The 20,402-nt window shown below is 34.5% G+C and overlaps 1 protein-coding gene across 18 annotated transcripts in view; it reads right to left on the reverse strand.

Annotated features, from left to right (window-relative positions):
- The window catches only part of RIMS2 (regulating synaptic membrane exocytosis 2), a 565,766-nt gene that overhangs the window by 212,087 nt on the left and 333,277 nt on the right, over positions 1-20,402 (reverse strand). For 11 of the 18 annotated variants that reach the window (XM_049773835.1, XM_049773829.1, XM_049773844.1 and 8 more), the window contains one exon: positions 7,514-7,579. The exons of the other annotated variants lie outside the window; for them this stretch is intronic. In XM_049773835.1, the coding sequence (XP_049629792.1) occupies positions 7,514-7,579 (66 nt within the window). The remainder of the gene's footprint in view (positions 1-7,513; positions 7,580-20,402) is intronic. 18 annotated transcript variants of the gene reach the window in all.

Below are 20,402 nucleotides of genomic sequence, written 5' to 3' on the forward strand. Positions count from 1 at the left end.
AAGGGGACACTGTAAAGACAGGGAAAATAGTGAAAGGATGTGGACACTTGGGGTGTAATGTTGGAAGGTTTTGTAAAAGATACTGTACAACAATACTGTAAATCATAGTGCCTACAATAAAAAAAATACTCTGTAGTAAAGAAAATTGTAGAGTAAAATTGTTTTAAATTTTAATTATACTTTGCCCACAACTAACACGAATTAAATGATTCCAACAGTACAAAGAGAAAATAACTCATAAACAAAAATGAAAAAGAAATTAAGTGAAATATACCTATATTGTATAATATTATTGGCTCAATGTAGAAGGCTATTTTGCTAATTTATATTTGTAATACTTTATAAGCATTACATGGATAATGTGAGCATAATAAAATGTAAAGATTGGGCAATAATAAAACATGAGTACATATTTTCATAATATGACTATAGAGTAAATATATTACAATTGTTTCATTTTAATCATAAAGTACAAGATGAAGTTTAAATTTTAAAATCTATATTATTTTAATATTGCTTGCAAAGAGAGCAAAACAAAACATTTATCAAGAAAATTTCAGCAAATATAGTGTAAAACTAGAAATGTTATTTTTGTGATTGCTTTATTTATTCTGGGTCATGATTTTTGTTCAGTTAAGTACAAATTCCATATGTTAAAGGTAAAGTAAGTCAAAATGGAGCAATATCTAGAATCAAAAAGTGAATAATATAACATATATATATATGGGTGAAGGTAAGTTTAATATAGAAGAATATATTGTGAGAATGTTCCCAGGGTGAAGCCAATAGAACAGCACAGAGGGTGTTTATCTTGCATATAGCCAACCTGTGTTCGATTCCCAGCACCCTCAAGCACTCAAGCAAGTGCTTGAGCACTCTCAAACTCACCAGGAACAATCCCCTAGCAGAGGCAGGTCTAAATCCTCTGCATCACCCAAAAAAGTATTCTTATATGTAGAGAAGTTTTTGAAATAGCCTTTATTAAAAGTAGCAATGAGAAAAAAATTAAATATTTCAATGTCCCCAAGAAAATTTGAGACAGATACTAAATAATATCTAATGCATTATTAAATAGGCACTAAAGAAACAGTTTATATGTGAATGTCTAGAATACAATTTGAGGTTTTAATTAAATATTCATAATTCTCACAAACAAGACTAGTTGCTCATAAATGAGTAACATGAAGGTACATCTTGAAATGTTTTTTATATTCTGAGAAGTAATATAATTACTACCATCTGTTAAATTATTCTTTTATTTAAGTTTTCCTTTGTAGTGGGTTAAATAACTTTTTTCAAGTGTAAGGAATTTATGGTATTACTTGAAAGTGTTGACCCTACATTTTCATCCACACATCCACAAAAAGTACAAAGAGCAATAAATACATAAAAATGTATCTCCAAAGAACCATAATATACACTGTGTTCCCACTATATGAGTAAGTATAATGCATGAGGCATGGTTCTCAGACTAGAATATCGAAGTGTTTTGTTCCACAATTTCAGTGATTCATTTGGAACAATGGCTTTATGGACCTTCTTTCTGAAAGTCTTACATGATGACTGATGTACACAAGGCAAATCCCTCCTCTCCGCTGCCTGCTGCCTCAGCTGCCACTTGAAGTGAGTTCAAATCACAGTTGAAGTTAGCAGACTCAAGACTGATTGATCCTATTACCTCCACCCACAAAACACAACACATAATCCAAAGGAAAACTGAGAAGACAACTAATGCAAACATTTTTTTAGACATAGATATTATTCATCACAGGTTATAGTGATAGCATGGACACTCATTAATAATTACCAGAAACAAGAAAAATAAGACAAAAATCAAAGTAAGGGAAATAGTCCCATTATCAAGAGTTTTAACATTGGTAGAACTAAAATTAGAGATAACACAAATGTTGGAAACAGAAATAGAGAATTTAAATAAGTGGTTGCTATGTTAGAGACATGTTTATGACATAATCGTAAGAAACGTTATGTTTTAAAAAAATCTACATTTCCTTGCATGGAAATTCTATTATTATCAATAAATCCAGTTGTAGAAATAAAAAGAGAATCAGGCTAATAAAAATACTACAAATAAAAAATACATCAAAATGTTACAAAATTATCTTAGAGTGAGTTTATGAAGCTCTTAATGTCTCCTTAAGAAATTGAGACAGGATTTACCTTTATTTTTGCTTTTTTCATAACGTTTTTTCATAATAAATTTGTTAATTAAATCACTGTGAGAATACACAATTATAAATTGTTCATGATAGAGTTTCAGTCATATAATGCTCCAACACCCATCCCTTTATCAGTACACATTTTCCACTACATTAAACTAAAACACTTGTTTACCACAAAGGAAAAAATGAACAGAATACAAACCTAGAGATAGAGAGAAATTACTCAGTCAATACTCATCTGATAAGGAGATAATATCTCAGGTATCTAGGGCCTTGGTAGGGCCTAACAAGGATTTGCTTTATGAGACTAAAACCTTTCGAACATAGATAATTTTTACTCACTAATTAGTTTCATTAGGTAGTAGTGCACAGACTAGATTATAGTAGAAAAAGTTGATTTGTAGTAATAGATATGAAAGCATACTAAAATCGATCAACAAATTACTTTGTGCAAGAGACACAACATATAATACAGAGAATCTCTGACAAAACAGGACTATAGAAACAGAATGTTAGATAGACAGGTTTCACATAATCTAATATTTCTCATTTGTTATAAATAACAAAACATGCACAAAGTTATACAATTCGATTTTTATTAAATCTGAATTAATATTTTTTGATTTAAAAGCCTGTAAATTTCACTTCACTGAATTATTTGACTTTAGAAATGGTTTTTTTAATGTATAAAATTGTTTGACAAAGCACCATATGAATTAAGTGATTAAATTCTGAAATTTTAATCTCCAATATGAAATGTTGATTTATTATTAGAAGAATTCTTGGAAGGAGTGACAGTAATTTCAGATATGAACAAACTTTGTAAGGTGTTGCAAGAATATTCTTATATAGATAACAGTAGTTTGGTCTTAAAAAAGGAAAGGTTTACCTAGAAAATGTTTGAGAAATTATTCATTGATTTATTCATACTTTCAACACAGATTTATTTTCTAAATATATAAAATGAATCAGGCACTAGAGTAGGTGTTAGAAATTTTGGGCAAAGTCATAGAGAAGATAGAACACATGAAGAGATATAATCAGATAATAGAGGCCATGATAGGAAATAATGAAGATGTCTGAAGACCAGTCAAGACATAGAATGAGATTCAGGATAATTACTACTACCTCAGAGAAGCGAAAGAGAAGAGGTGAATGATAGTGGCAGATGCAAAGAAGCAACAAGAAATAATTAATAGAAGAAAACTCTAATAGAGAATCAGGGTCAATGTGATTAACAGGAACAGAACACTAGTAATTGTGAGGAAGAAGCATTTGTAAAAGTAACAATACCAAAAAAGTGCTCTTTTTGGCAAAGAAAATAACTCAGGAAGTTTGAGTTACTTGTTTCTGAGAGCAGTGAGGATGGGCCCTTTAGATATCTTCACAGGCAGAGAATCTAGAAGAAATCAGTCTACCTACCACCCCTTGCCCACCCAAGCATGAGGCCCCTCCTTCTCAGGCTCCAATAGCTTAGTGGCATCTTCTCCTCAGCCAGAGTCCTCTGGCTACAAATGCCTGGTTAAGGACCATTATATCTACTCCTCGACTATAGCATCCCTCTGTACTTCCTTCTCTATACCAAGGCCTCCGCCTGCCAATCATTCGCATTCCTCTCACTAAAACAACTCCCACTTTTGGAAGCAAGGATATTCGAATATATAGGATATTTGACATAAACTACTTCCCTACTCATAGTTAAGAGGTTCTATTTACTAGTTTCTACATACTAACAAGTTAATAGATATTAGCTTAGCTGATAGTTCTAACTCTTAGTGAATAGGAACTCCCAGTTTCCTCTTGAATCTTCTCTCTAAAATCATCTCCTCTCTCAAACCATTTTTATATCCTCTAATTCTTAACCATCGTTAATAAATATCCTTACAACTTCACCCTGCTGCAGAATAGTTCTGCTTCTCTCTGTCTAAATCAACATTTAGCTCAGCTTTGCTTCCTGTGGAGTCTTCATCTGTACAAACTCCTTACTTGTTTGCATTTCATAATCCTTGCATCTAGGAGAGGAGAAAGCCTCTCCAAGATCCTGCCTTTACTCACCCCCCCATGGGAATACTGGGGGATTTCAGTGCTCGTGAAGAAAACTTGCACATCATGCATCCCCATTTGATCTCTGATACTATATATGGTCCCCAGAGAACTACCAGAGTGAACCCTGAACACAGAGTTTGAATTATGCCCTAATCACTCCCAGGTGTGGCCCCAAATATACATATAGGACAATAATTTATCATATCAAGGGAACTGAGAGTAATTCTGAGAATGAATTGAACCTCTCTATATGTAATAAGTGAAGAAAAATGGAGCCCAAGGAAGGAAGGCAAGAAGAGAGAAAGAATGGTTTTATCTCTGTGGAGATAAAAGAACCAGTGTAGAGGAAATAACCCAACAAAAGGACAAGAAACAAACAGGAATAAATCTTGTCCAGAGGCAGGTTATTTAAAGCAAGATTTCAGAGAGAACAATTTCAACTTCAAGAGTGGTTAAGATTTAGAGTAGGGCCCAGACTAGGGTCATATGAGTGACAAGCTGAAAACTTGAAAATAGAAGTCATTCCCTCCAAGTTGAGTCTCCAGGGAGCTAGTGAGAAGGTGCTGAATGGATGACTCAGTAAACACTAGCACCATCACTCAGACTGTCTGCAAGACAAGACTTAAGAAAAGGCAACTAACTCAGGTGCCAAAAGGCTCAGTAAATAAAGTGGCTCAGACAAGGTGTCAATAATATCACCAGAGAAGTGTAAATGGAGTGGTGGTGCTCAGTTGCTTTACCTACAAAGGCACAGGGGCAAAACAGAAGACAAAAAAAAAGCATAGACTGTGGTATGGGAGAAGATAACACAGTGGGTATGTAGGAAGCCTTGCATAGGCCAAGCACAGTTTAATACCATAATCCCAATGGATCACCTGAGCCCCCCAGGACTGTTCTTGGGGACAGAACCAGGAGAAGCCCTGTAAACTGCTGAGTATGGTCTGAAAAATAAGCCAAAACGAAGCACAGATTGTTATGGTAAGAGTAGGTAAGGTTTTACATATTCAACAATTACAGAGTCTTTCAAACAGATATGGGAAGTTGAAGGGACCGAGTCAATGAGAAAGTGAGCCCAGGGACAAATTATCAGTCACTTTTGTAAAAAACAAAAAAGAGATTTTCACAAAAAAGTGAGCAAAGCATTTACTAAAGAAATAGTAACAGTTCCAAATGGTTTCATCAGACAAAGACTCTATCAGTATATGTAAGATAATCAGATTATAAAATCTACCACATATGGGGTCAGAGTGCCAGCACAATGATAAGGTGTTTTGCCTTGCATATGGCTGACCTGGGATGGACCCAGGTTCAATCCTGGCATCCCCGAGCCTACCAGGAGAGACTTCTAAGCACAGCGCTGCTGGGTGTGGCCTAAAAACCAACCAAACAAATAAAAATCTACCACATGTGTCCATAATTAGTGTACCATGTAATCACAAGTCTAAGTCTTAATTCATTTATGTAATGGCAAATTTATAATACACATATAATAATATAATTATTTTATTATGTATTATTTATATGTTATATATAATAACATGATATGTAATGTATAATAATATGTAATATAATATATAGTAACATATATGATTACTATATATAATTATAAAGACATATGACAACTTGTTTTCTAAAACTGATTCTCTGACTGTGCATTATTATATAATAAATATGATTATGTGCTTTCTGACCACAAACCAAATTAAGGCACCAAAAGACAATCCAGAAATGTACCCTTTAAAAAACGTCAGTTACAAACCAGTGTCATAATGAGAATAAAGCTGCCTTTCAGATAGATCAATTATTCTGGGGATTGGAACTTGGGGTAAGTATATAAATTTGACAACTAGCCCAGAGCTGATCAAAAGCTTGGTCTATTTACATTGATGAGCTGAAAGAATATGAAGCAAACAAATTACTGATGATTGAGACAAAGAAAAATAAAGAGGATTAAAAAAACTAATGTGGTGCCTGATTTTGCCTCACTGACATGAAGAAAATACCAGAAGAAGCAGAAGAAGCTCATGATCAATAACATCTCATTTATTTTACTCACATTAAGAAAAGTCCCTGGCCAGATTACAAGAATGATTATGTAAATAATGCCTTCACATTTTGTAAGACAAATGTAAGATCACTGTAGCCAAAAATAAAAGTCTGAGTGCAATACTCAGGAATTGTAAAAATAAGAACATAACAAAAAAATAAAAATCCACATTAAAGCAACTAAACAGAAAAAAATACTAAAATTGCAAAAGAAAATAAAATCTGACAATACCACTGTCATATAATTAGAATAGAAAATATTACATTTTCATTACTTTTACTAAAATCAGACATACTAGAAATATTAGAAATAGTACTAATGATGTCATTTACCTAACATGAATTTCATCCCTGGAAAGTTATTCAGTACTTTTTTTTCTAAACTCTTTCATTGTCAACTTTTAATTAGTTAATAGGATAAAAATAGTCCAACATAACCCAAAAGGACAATCAAACTGAGTGCTGTGAGTAATTCCTTAGCTCTATGAGTTGAACCCTCTATCACTCTATTCTCTAACGGCTCTCAATATGTTGAAAACAAATTGGTTCAAATCCCTAAAATTGTATGGAGCTTTGAGGAAGTATAAACAGCAGGCATCATCTTTCCCTTCTCTCTCTAGCTTTTGCTCCTATCTGTTAAATGTCTGGATGTAGAATTCCCTTCAGTATAAGGAGAATGAAAGTGGACTGGAAAGAAGCTATACTGTTCTCAAAGATCCAGTACACTCCATATACCCAGGATAATCCACTGTGACAAAGGAGTCGATAAAAAATTACCCCCAACCTAAACACTGCAGCGACTCCCCCATCTCCTCTATGGCAATGTGGGGAAGTGCCTTCAAATATATACAAATCAACAGTAAAATCTAGCTAATGTTGAACTCTGCTGAAGCTTAAGAGTCAGTTATGATGATTGAAAATGCCTTAAAATGATTTTATATGCTGTCTTTAAGTCCTTCAAAGAAATCTAGAGTTCACTGTCATTCTTGGTAAACTAAATTTTTAGAATCCTCAAAGATATGAGTTCAGCTAATGAAAGAAAAGCTATCATTTGACCATCTCCTAAAGCCTTTAACATTGGATTGATTTTCTATTGTTTAGTAAAGTCAATAAGTCTGTACTTCAGTGAGAGCAGAGCATGAGAAGATAAAATTAAAAATTAAAACAGAAGGAAATTATATCATATCAATAGACAGGCACATGCAATTCTACACACAGACTCAATTGTAAGAAAACTATACCTGCCATCTCGGTAGTGGTGCTCAATAGGCTGACTGTATCTGGAGCGAGGTAGAGTAAGAAAATGACTGCAAGCATGCAGAAACAAGAACATAAATGAGACTCAGGAAAGAAACCAAAAGGCATAGTTTAACTTCTTCAAAGTTAAAAGACTCAAAAAAGATAAGCAAATAGTAAAAAAAAAAAAAAGCAAATAAAACTTGTTAATAAAAAGCTTGCTTCTTCCTCCAGATGTCCATTGCAATATGGCAGTGCTAAAGGTTCAAATCTACTGTTAGAAAATTAAGGGGGAAAAAAAAACAATAAAAATACAACAAATCAAGATTCAGATAAATCAGAGTTCAAAATAAAATCTTATCCATGACTATTCAAACATCTTTACCAATTTGTTATGATATGTTACATACTACAGATGTTTTCTCACTTTGGGATAGGGATGAAGAGAGGAAAATGATCAAATAAACAGAAAGTTCAAGAAAATGCTACAAGAATACATTCTCATTCTTAACATACTTCGATTTAATAAGGTGATTATTTTCTAAAAGTAATTAAAGTAATAGTGTTTTTAAAATTCTATTTAGTAAGGAAAAATGACCCCAATTATTTTATTTAGTTATCAATTCTATTTCATGATATACTGACTGTTCTCCATTTTCCCACTTACCGTATTTATCAGGTTTAATAATGCATGCTCTTGGCTCTGGTCTATTCTGGTCTTATCACTACCATGAGGTCACAGGACCACTTGGCCTATCAGGACTTGATTCTCTTTACATGAAATTAAAATTTTCTATTTTCTTAAACCTTGAATATGCAAACTCTTAATTTTAACAGATAACCAATTATGTTGCAGTGACAATGAAAACAAACTTAAACTCTGTCAACTTCTACATCTCTACCTCTAAATATATAGTAAATATAGTAAATAAATATCAGTTACATCTTTAGTTTTCTTCTGCATTAAAGGAACCAAAAAATAACTAAAGGAACCTGCAATCCTGATACCCCACCCAGAAACCTGCTCCATTTGTTACTCTCTCAGACTTTCCCTTACTCAACTGCATTTAATTTGAAACACAAAGTCTGCATAAATTGTATTCTGCCAAGCCACAATATCTGATTTAATTCTTTCAGAAAGCATCTTAAAAGGCACTGACAATTTTCACCACCAGTTCTACACTTCTTACCCTTGGTAAAAAGCTTACTGCAAAGTATCTGCCTCCTCCATTGTCTTTAAATTATCATATGATTGCTCTCTAAGAAATGCTAAAACCCTCCTTTGGTCTCCACTTCAGGCACAAATTTGGGCTTAGATGCTCATTCTCACCTCCATGCTCCTTCCTTTATGGCTTCTATTAGTTTTCTATATTAAAGATGACATTTACCTAGCACTCTGTGCTACATACTCCAATAAAACTCTGCCTACATTATCCCGTTAAAAACTCTTTGCAGTCAACTCTTGTATTCCCAAATACAGAGACATTGAGGTAGTGAATACTTGCCTAGCCAAAGGGAGAGCAGCAAGTTAATCTAAATTCGGACTTTTGCAGAGAGGTAAAAGACTCCCAAGTATGTCCAGGGGGCCTGGGGCTTCAAGCAGAAGATTCAATTCTAGGTCCCAAGGGTAGGGTGCTTTTAGGACCCTTTAGTTTGGGGGTTTAATCCAGACTACTTCTAGTAGTGCTCAGGAGACCTTCAGGGCAATACATAGTGCTGTAGGGACCATATGGTGCCCAGGTTGGCTACATGAACTGTAGGTTCCCTTCATCTCTATACCACTTATGTTATCTCTGCAAACTCTAAACATAAATATAGGGCTCCCTCAATATAATCAGACTCTCTTTGAAACCACTTCTACTGTACTCATCTCACTCACCTACTCTTTTGTATATTCATTAGAGACAGTAGTTTTCCAAGTAAGTTCCTTGACATCCTTACATTCAGCACCTTCTAGGATTTATTGTGTTTAATTTGTAAATCCTCACTTTATGTTAACTTTGATTTTTTTTCTTCTGGCTTCGTAGAACATTTCCAGCTACCTCCTGTTTTCTCCAGGTAGCGGCTTTGAGTGTTAGATTGACAGGTTCAGAAAAATGTTATTAACAAGAAGGCCAAGGTATAAATGTGTCTAATTAGAGATCCGAACCTAGATTTGGAAATGAGGGGCCTGGAGCGATTGCTTTCTAACTTTATCTTGAGAAGAGAGCAATTTTATCACAAAGCTCGCATTAAATAAACTGAGAGGTGGGATGACCCCGATAAAAACTTGAATTAAGAGGGGCAAGGAGCCAGCTCCTGACCCATTCAGCATTATTGTTACACTCTTATCCACAAGGACAGTCCCTCAGGATGCTCTGCAGAGCCCAGACTTCAGGGTCTCTAAAAGTCACTATGGTTTCAATGTAGATCTTATATAAATATACTGTGTGGGTCAGGGAGATCTCAAAGAGCTAGAAGTCAGACCTTGAGCCCCCCCAGCACTGCATAGCACCCTACACATGGCCAGATAGAGGCCCAGTGGTCCTCAGATCCACTTCCCTGGTCCATGTGTCAAGATCTCCAGCCCACACAATCAAACTGCCATGGGAGGTGTCTTGGAGCTGTTGGGGAGGTCTCTTCCTCCTACATACATACATTCGATGTTTTTGGAGGAGGCCACACTCAGTAGTGTTATAACTCAGGGGTTATTCCTCGCTCAGAACTCAGAAATTACTCCTGGAAATGCTCAGAGACCATATAGGATGCTGGGGATCAAAATCAGGTTGGATGTGTGCAAGGCAAGTGCCCTAGCCACTGAACCATTCTTCCAGCCCCGCTCCCACATTTCTTATATTTCCAATATAATCTCCCTTTAGGGTTTAAACCTACTACTCTTGCAATGCCATCTTAGCTAAAATGTTTAACTTTTTCTCTTTTGGGAGGGAGAGCCCCCCTAGCAGTGCTCTGGAGACAAAGACATTTCTTCCAGCATTTTTCATCCAACAGGTCAGCAACTGGATACAAGAATCCATGGAACCAGTTCTGTGGGAATTTACCCAGACCACTCTGGTGGTGCATGGGATGGGGGTGCTCTAAAGTTATACTGAAGATGCTAAAGACCATGTCTTACTCAGGATTGGGCTGGATTCAGAGGCTTTCAAAGCAAGTGTCTGAACCCCTGTACAATTCTCTAGCCCTAGAATTTAACTACTTAATAAACCTGATTTTTAAAAAAATTTCCTTATTTTTTACATTCAATTGACTTATATGCCAGATGTATCCCTTATTTCTCATTTCTCTGTCTCTCCCTTAAATCAGGCTCATCACATAACAGAAACAGTGTTGATTAGCTGTCAGCACAGGGAGCATAGCCAGTCTAGAAGCTGAAAACAACAGACTAAAAGAACCTTCCAGAAAGCTCTCCTCCCTGCAGACCCCAACCCTCCTGATAGAACCTATTAACTCCTTGCATGAACTCTCTTTACAAGGATATTTGCAAATTACCTCGGATCATGTAAGTACTCTACTTAAAATCCTTAGGGTTGTTTAATATTTAACAATCTCACAGAAGCTGGACAGAGAGTACAAGGCTTAAGATGAATGTCTTGCATGCTGTTTATTCAAATTCAATCTCTGGAACCACCTGGCCTCTCAGCCATGGGTGGGTAGAGACAGCTAGGTGATGGCAGGTCTGCATCCTCTAGTCCTTGCATTCAACTTCTGCACGGTTGCCCAAAAATCCCCACTGTGGCCCCAATTTTCCTAAGCACTGCTTGGGAAGCCACCTCCCACATATAACCAAAAAGAATAAGCATATTCATGAAAATACTAAGCAAATTAATTATAATCTACTTATTTTCATTGCCTTTATTTCCTTATCTCCTATACCACAAGGTTTTGTTTAAAGACCATCACTTTAAAGACTACATCACTTTCCCAGAAATGCCTATGTCCCCTATCCAGCTCCACTTCACTGTCTTCTAAAATTCTATTGCTCAATTTCTCTTTGAAGCTTTTCCTAACATACTTAAGCAAGCAATTTCCTTTCTGATATGTCATAGCAATATTATGCTTCTGACTCATTATCTTCTAAGTCTTTAATTACTGGTAGAATGCATAGTTAATTGGTATATTATATAACTGGTTTGTATAATTTATTCATCAGTATAATAAGACTATGATCATTCTTTATGGGGGAGTTGGAGGGCCATACCCTGTAGTGCTTGAAGCAGATGATGATTGGACCAGATCAGCTGTATGTAAGGCAAGCACCCTAATTCCTGAACTACATCTCTGACTAATAATTCTATCTTAAATATTGTACACAATAGCTGACTCAATAAACATATTTTGAACTTAATTTAAAAGTAAAACAAGTTACACTATTTCATTGTGAACTTACTTGCCATGCAGTGATATTTTAATACATACTCAGAGAAACAGTTCATAAATGGAAATCTAAGACTATAAACCTATATAGTATAAGAAAAGAGGAATACAAATAACCTAAAGACATTCCTAGCTTAGAAGTAGTAGAAATAATAGCCTATATCTTATCTGAAATAAAGAATAAATATTCTTTGAAAATTACATAAGAGTTAACAAATATATATAAGCCAGTGCTTGTTAAGATTTTTCACATTTATAGAACTGACATATCATTGTCAAATTGCTACTTTTATTCAAGAGCCTTTATTTTGTCAGGACAAGGGCAAAGAAAACACCAAAAAAGAAGCACCTTTACCAGCCATGACTTTATTTCCTATCTTGTGATACCTAATCAGATGTGCCATCTTCAAGAGTCTAGGTGTAAATATTCCATGGGGTGTTTAATGGTGGACCCAGCTTAAACCTTTGTACATGATGGCTGATCCACTCAATACATTTTGATTAAATATTTTAGATCAAACTAAGTTCAAACTGGGTGTGTATTTGAGAGTACTTGCAAAGAGATCAGAATTTGAATCAGTGCTGTGGGGCTCTCTTCAATGTCTCTGGGCAATGGGAATCTCATCAGGGTCTGCTCAATTTTCTGCTCTACAATAAAGCAGAAGGAGGAAGCAAATTTCTCCCTTTTGTCCTGCCTCACCTTTGTCTCAGGCTCTGGCCCTGAGACAGTGATTTACACCAGTTTTCCTATTCTTTGGCCTTTTCAATATATATATGTTGATCTCCAGACAGCGAATAATAAAAGCTTTCAGCTTCCATAATCACTTGAGCCAAATCTCTTATCCTCTAGGTTTCCTTGCATTATGTATGTCTGTATCTATCTATCTATCTATCTATCTATCTATCTATCTATCTATCTATCTATCTATCTATCTATCTATCTATCTATCTATCTATCTATCTATCTATTATACTTTCCTAATTCTCTGGAAAAGCTATGTGCAGACTTTGCAATATTTGTATTATACTTTTTAACTTAATCAGGTCATGTCCATGCTCCCATTTAAGGATCTATTGAAATATTACTCTATAGATTTTCTTAAAAATATTCTACTGGGGAAAAAAAACTCAACTATTATGAAACACCTTGTGCTCAAAATGTTTAAACAAAGTAATTAATTAAGGAATATTCTACTGAAGTATGGTGGAAAGAAGTTGATACTGGTGTTGAGAGTTCATTAAAATATTATGTGCCTAAAACTCAGCCATCAATAACTTATAAATCATAGCTCTTCAATAAAAGAAATAAAAAATTAATATATTCTACTGCTGTGTAAGGGAGACAGTTCAAAGTGAGCCCAGAGTTGATCCCTGATACCTCACAGAAACCAAACACTACTAGGAGAGACCCTGAGTGCCAAAGTTTCATTTCTTTCCAAATAACAAAAATTTATATCTATTTATATTTATATGTGTGTGAAGAATATATAAAAATGAACCCTCCCTACTTTAGTCTACTCAAGATTCGGAAATGCACCAACTGATATCTCTTGATATATTCACATGACACAGCTTTAAAACATCTTATTTATACTCTCCTCTTAAACCATGTCTACCGTTCTAAAATTAACAAGCACTTAACAGTCTAAACAATAAGTACTGTATTGGATATGCACAATTAACCAAGTTAAATTATGTTAAATGCTGCATTTAACTTAATCTAAAGTTTTAAGAAACTCAGAAGCATAATAACTTGCTATAAGGGGAAGAAACACACATAATATAACAGCAACAAAATACTAATTTTTTAAAGAACTCTAAAGCATGATAAAAACATGATTCTATTTATTAAACTAGATACTCAATTTCTAGAAGCACCTTAAATTTTTTCTTTTTTTTTATTAATCCCTGTATTCAGAGACCAAACCTGTCTCCTATCACTGAGCTACATCCTATGCCACATCTTAATTCTCATACAGTAAGAAAAATTTTAGATAAGCAGGCAGCCACATTGTATTCAGGATAAACTATCCTTCCATTATATTAGGCTACCATGAATATTCCCTCTTTACTAAGAGCCACACAAAAAGAGATTATGAAAAGGACTGATAAAATATTCTACCCTACAGATTTTGAAAGCTAAGCTCCAGAATTTCAACTTTGTATAATGCTTTCTGTTGCCTTTTAATATTATTAACATTTTTTATAATTCCTAAAAGAAACAGTACATTTTTTCTAAAATGTAAGAAATAAAAAGTTGCTCCATTTTGATTAAGTAAGTTCTTTTTAAAAATTTAATTTTTCCATATTTTAAACCTTCAAATAATGTCTCTTCTTCCTAGTTGATAAGTGAAAGGATTAATACTGGTCATGGGTATATATGACACATTCTGGTAGTGGGCAGCCTGATAAAGAGCAAAATATGATATAAATGTGTGAAATATTCCAGACATCCATGTAATAGAGCAATTTTATTTATAGAATATGAATGTACCAAATGGAAGCACAGAAGAAAAAATAGATAGTAGTTTTTCTTCTGCCAGAGTTAATTATATTTTGTTGTTGTCATGCTAAATGTACTAAAATGCATGGAATGAAACATAAATTAATTTGAGCTCCAGAAAATACATAACTGTGTATAGTGAAGAATTTTATATGATAAAGACATATCATAAATATTCTTATGCTTATTCTAATAATATAAATATCATAAATATCATATCACAAATATCCTTATGCTTATTCTAATAACAGACTTACTTAAACAAGCAAACTTCTGACTACGTTATACTACTAAAATCTCACAGTTGACCTATGAAAATAATGTTCCACTGTAGCAGTGCCATAATTAACCATAAAAGCAATGACACTAGAGGCAGGCAGAGTTGAGAGAAAGAAAAATATGTCCATTGTAATTCATAATTTTAGCTAATATTCCTGCATCTAAGATTCTAAAAAAACTATTTTTCCTCTAAAAGGGACCATATTTTAACTAATGATAATAGTGAGATGTGAGATAAAAGGGTTGTGGTTAGCCTTTTTTGATAATAAAATTACTTTTGTGAGCAGTTAATATAGTTGAGATAACTAAATTTAGATAACTAAATTTTATAACTGTGTTACCACCAGGTATTAAATTTAATGTTGGTCTTAAGATCTAAAGTGTGAAAATTCTTAAAAAGTCTTCACTAAGTATAATAAAGGACAATTTGGTCCTGTCAAATGGAAGTGATTCTGACAATTTGTTTTCAAATGGGAGGAAAGAAAATAAAAGTTATGAGTATTTGGATAAAATGAAACCTTTCAAAATTGAAGTAAAATCACTTTTATTCTAGATTTCTGAGGCTTTACAATTTAAGTTACTATAGTGCCTGAATTTGAAAAAGCACTAGTTATCCTTAACATGTTACTTTGAAAACTATTGCACATCACCTATTTCTCATTTGCTGAAGTTGCGTAATTAATCTTGTAAAGTCTAGGTAACTTGGTAATTGGTATTTAAAAATATCTATATTATGGGCCCTGAAATGAAATTTAGCATTTGGTTTTTTATTAATACAAGAAAAATCAACATGATTGTTTTGTAGTAAACTCTTGAATCTATGATTAGCAAACATTAACTTTTTTTTTGTTTGTTTTGTTTTGTTTTGTTTTGTTTTTGGGCCACACCTGTTTGACACTCTGGGGTTACTCCTGGCTATGAGCTCAGAAATCGCCCCTGGCTTGGGGAGACCATATGGGACGCCAGGGGATCGAACCGAGGTCCGTCCTACGCTAGCGCTTGTAAGGCTTACCTTACCTCTAGTGCCATCTTCCCGGCCCCGTAACTTTTAATTATATTACTTGTTTAGAAGTAATGCCAGATAAAAGCCTCTTATTTATATTATCAGGGAAAGAAAGCAACCCTTTTGCTTCACATCAGTATAACATGTTAAATTATTTGCATTTACCAAATTTAACAATTCAGCTATAGTTAAAACACTGAAGCAGTAAAAATTTATAAGATTTGTTTTAAAAAACTACAAAATGATATGCCTGAAACAGCTAGAGAAAGAGAACTATTTTAGATAATGTTCTAAGTTACTGAAAACAGAGCAAAGTAACTAATAATGTGTGTGGTGAGGTCATACTTTGAATATTGTAATTCCTCTGTATTACAAAGCTTGAGAATTCTTTTAAGAGAATTTACATTTTGTAATGGTCTAAGAATTTTATTAATCCGGCATATAGCCTGTTAACATGGAATACTTATAAGCACAGTAAAAGACCATAGCTTCTAAATTTATTTAATTTTGGTTCAATGTTTTAACTAGAAGTCTTCTTTTCAAATACAGCTTCAATAATTAAAAAAGGTATACTCATTATTTTTGGGAATTTAAATAGGCTAAACTTGCTTTAAAAGAACAAAAATAGAATTCCTGGTAACTTACAAATTATTAACTTGAGGTCTTCAAAAGCAGAGACATTTGTTTGTTTCTTGAGTCAGTTTTGGTCACCTTTAATAGGTATTATTTGTGTTTGATAATTGGAAATTTAAGAAATTATTATAACTGTTTTATTATTTATGTTATTCTTTTTGTTTGCTTGTTTATGTTATTCTGATATAAGCCATCTCCTTTAATAAAATGCCTCAGAGGATGAAACACATGAGAGAAGGTTAAGAAAAAAGGAATGCAAGTGCATGATTTATGTAAGAAAGGTAATGTATGACTTTACAAATACTGAAAAAAGGGAATTCTGTGAGAATAATCAGTTGGTTAAAAATAGGACTGGAGGAAATTTGTAGAGTGAATTTAAAAGGATTGTGTAGAAAGATTTTAGGATGTGTTCTAAAAGAAGAAACTATAAGCAAATTGAATGATTATGGACATAATTAGATATGTTTTTGTCTAATTAGCTTTTGTATTTGCTGCCATCGACTAAAGATTTTCATTACTTTTTTTTGCCAAGGATATAGATAAGTGTATCACAAAGCCTCTTCTCTCCTCAAGGTGCACAATTATAAGGATCCCCTGTACATTTAGCTGACTCAGTTTCCAGTAAAGAGAATGGGCTGTTGGCCTTTGCCTGACATTGTAAAAAGGAATCAGCCAATTCCCAAGTGACAGTCTGTTGGATGGATCCAGAATCAAAGAAATGGAGGGGTCTGGAACCTCTGTTTTCAGCAGGCCGTGGCTTTGGCTGTGTGTTCCCACAGGAAGAACCTAAATCCATTTGAGTCCCAGCCAAAAATATTAAACATGTACCTAGTAAAAATACTGATAATGATGACTCGACCCAGGTTGATCCAACCTGAGGTTAGTTTTTCTTTTGTTTTGCAGGATGAAGATTTGCTGGAATTTAAAAAAAAAAAAAATATATATATATATATATATTGGTTTTTGGGCCACACCCGTTTGATGCTCAGGGGTTACTCCTGGCTATGTGCTCAGAAATCGCTCCTAGCTTGGGGGGACCATATGGGACGCCAGGGGATCGAACCGCAGTGTGTCCTACGCTAGTGCTTGCAAGGCAGACACCTTACCTCTAGCGCCACCTTCCTGGCCCCAAATATATATATTTTTACCAGCTGCCGCCTAGTGTCATCCCAGCCCAGCACCAACCAGTTAAGCAGCAATGGCAAATTATTCGAGCCACAGGCAGTTTTGATGCCCTTATGGTTCAATCTTCTGCCTACCCAGACAAAGCCTGGTTTCTGGACTTGCAGTTTTATTTATGTGACCTTGTGGACCCCTTTTGCTCCATTATTAAAATACCTTGGATTCATGATACCTGGGTATCATGACCATGCGATTCATCTTATGGTTACTCCACATTAAGTGCAAAAAATAATTAGCATGTTTTACAACTTTATATATGCCCTGTTATGGCTGTTTTTCTACAACTAAATGTGGAATTGAAAGGGATTATTATTGTGCCGCTTGGGGGTATGAATCTACAGGTTCAGGCAGCTGGATAAAGTATAACACCAATGATTTTATTAAAATTACCAAAACACTGTCAGCTGTGTGTTCACCTGGGTTTACTCAATGTAACCCTGTGTTTTTATAATTTACAGAAACTGGAAAGAAAAATGTAAAAAAAATGTTAAAGAGAAATGATGTGGGGATTAAGATCTTATGAATCTGGCCATGACTCTGGATTACTTTTAAAAATCCAGTTAAGCTTCTCTTATCCTACCTTTAATGTAGGGCCTGAGCTATGGCTCCTTGTCCCCATACTGCCTCCAGCTCTCCCTGTAATATCTCTCTGCTTTTCATCACCCAGTCCAACTGCTCTGACTCCCTGGGTCTGACATTTGGACATGTCTAGGGTCAAGGCTCCTGCATATATAGTGAACAAGGGAGACAGTACAATTGTTCCACTTATTGCCTCAGTTTTACCAGTGGACATCTCCTTTTTCTGATTGCGCAGTTCCAACCAATGGACAATGGCAGTGTAAAAATACAGACCTTACCAAGTGCCTATATCGGTCAGCATTTTTAAGAAATGACCCAGATGTATGTGTAATGTCCAGTTAATTTCCAGTTATCTGGTGTTCTGTTCCAGACTTGTATGCCTCTGCCATCATGACTCACTTTAAGCAGGACCCAGGCACTATGGTCATGATTACTGTGGCCTCCTTTTTAAGCCTTGCAGGAGCAGCCACCAGAGCAGCAGCCCTTGGAACCCAGCACACAGTCATTGCAGCGATGAGACTACAAACTGACAAGGATTTGGCTGAAACTGGCAACTCTATCACATACCTGCAAACTTCTCTATGTTCCCTGGGTGAGGTGGTGTTGCAAAATTGAAGAGGCCTGGACAGACTGTTCCTGAAAGAAGGTGGCCTTTGTGCTGCCCTTTGTGAAGAGTGCTGCATTTATACTTATCATATTGGACTGGCTGAGGACTCTATTAATAAATTGCAGGTGGGAATTGAACAAAGAAAAAGAGTGTGAAATGGGATCGTCTTGGTATCAAAGTTGAACCCTTTGGCTTACTACCCTTTATCTGCATTGGCAGGACTGTTATTTTTATTATTATTATTACCTTTGGACCTTGCATTTTACAACATCTGGTGACCATAAATAAGAGTCATTTTCACACAGCTGCCATGCTTGCTAATGTACTAAATGAGTTAACAGTACAAACTGGAAACAGAGAAACTGCAGCATGTGTTATGTTAGCAGAAACCCATGACCTATAGGTTGGTTTGGTAGTCAATGATGGGTAAGATTCTGGGATATCCTTTAGGTGTCACCAGGACAACCTAAGTCAAGTACAAACCCCATATGTCCCCAGCTCCTCCTGCATAACTCACTAAGTTCTTATAAAGTAAAAAGATGGAGATGTGGGGAGAGAGGCTGCAAAATAAGGGGATTTCTACAAGATGGCCTTGAATATAAAAGAAAATCTCTAAAGATTTGTGTTCCCTGCTGTTATGAGTGCAGGACGAGCTAAGGAGAAAGTCATCCAGGACAATATGTCTAGGCTAATAGTGCTATAAGCATTGCAACCGCTATCTTTACATACTTTCTGATTTAATGATGCCATGTATAGGGATATAGTTAAATAATATATAATAATTTCAAATAAATATCAAACAAAAAACTTTTTAGATAACAACAAATACCCATTCATTAATATGAATCCTTTCCGCTTCTAAGGATGCTAACATAATTCTCTTTCATGCATTACTTTATTTTTTATTTACTCTTTCTTTAGTACTTGAAAAGCATCAATTTCAAAAGATAATGTCTATAATCACTGTTCAAGTCACAGATTACAATGAGAAAGACAATAAAGAAAAATAAAATAGATGGATTACATGCTAATATTAATGTTAACTACTTCATAGTCCCTTCTTAGCTCTCAGATACAAATACCTATATTTGTTCCATACTAAAACTCTACATTTTTGTTAAGAAAACTAAAACCCAATTAAAATTATAAGCATTAATTAAGAATAATCTACATTTGTACAAGGCAATTAAGTTTTTCCCCTTAAAACTGGGTTAAAAAGTATATGTAAGGATTTATGAGTTCTCATTGTGCTACTCTCGTTGAGCTTTCTTTCCTAATTCTTATTTCTAGCTCAGTTGATAGTTTGGGGAAAGTATTTTAGCATTTTCATTTTAGATAACATCAGACCATGAAACAATTTGCTAAGCTTAAAAATTTATAGTAATTAATGTAATCAGCCAGAGGAGAAAAGATCATAATGAAAAGTTTTCATCTGTTTCCTGAACAAAGCATACTTGTTTATAAATATAATATATACACATATATGTATATATAAGCCACTTTATTTTTTTACTGAATGTAGAAGACATTAAAAATCTATTGTCTCAGGAATCTTTATACATAATAGTTATAATGTACAAGTAATGAAACATTTGTTATCATTGTAGTTATCATGATTGCCTCCTATAAATTTGCTAATTTACCTGGCTTAACTTAAAAAAGGACCAAAATTGCAAAGGAAAGATGATTTTCTTCCTTATCCAGGGGAAAGTTGCTTTTACTTAATTGTTTTTAATG

This window comes from Suncus etruscus, chromosome 5 (genome assembly GCF_024139225.1).
Source record: "Suncus etruscus isolate mSunEtr1 chromosome 5, mSunEtr1.pri.cur, whole genome shotgun sequence".
Taxonomy (NCBI): Eukaryota; Metazoa; Chordata; class Mammalia; order Eulipotyphla; family Soricidae; genus Suncus; species Suncus etruscus.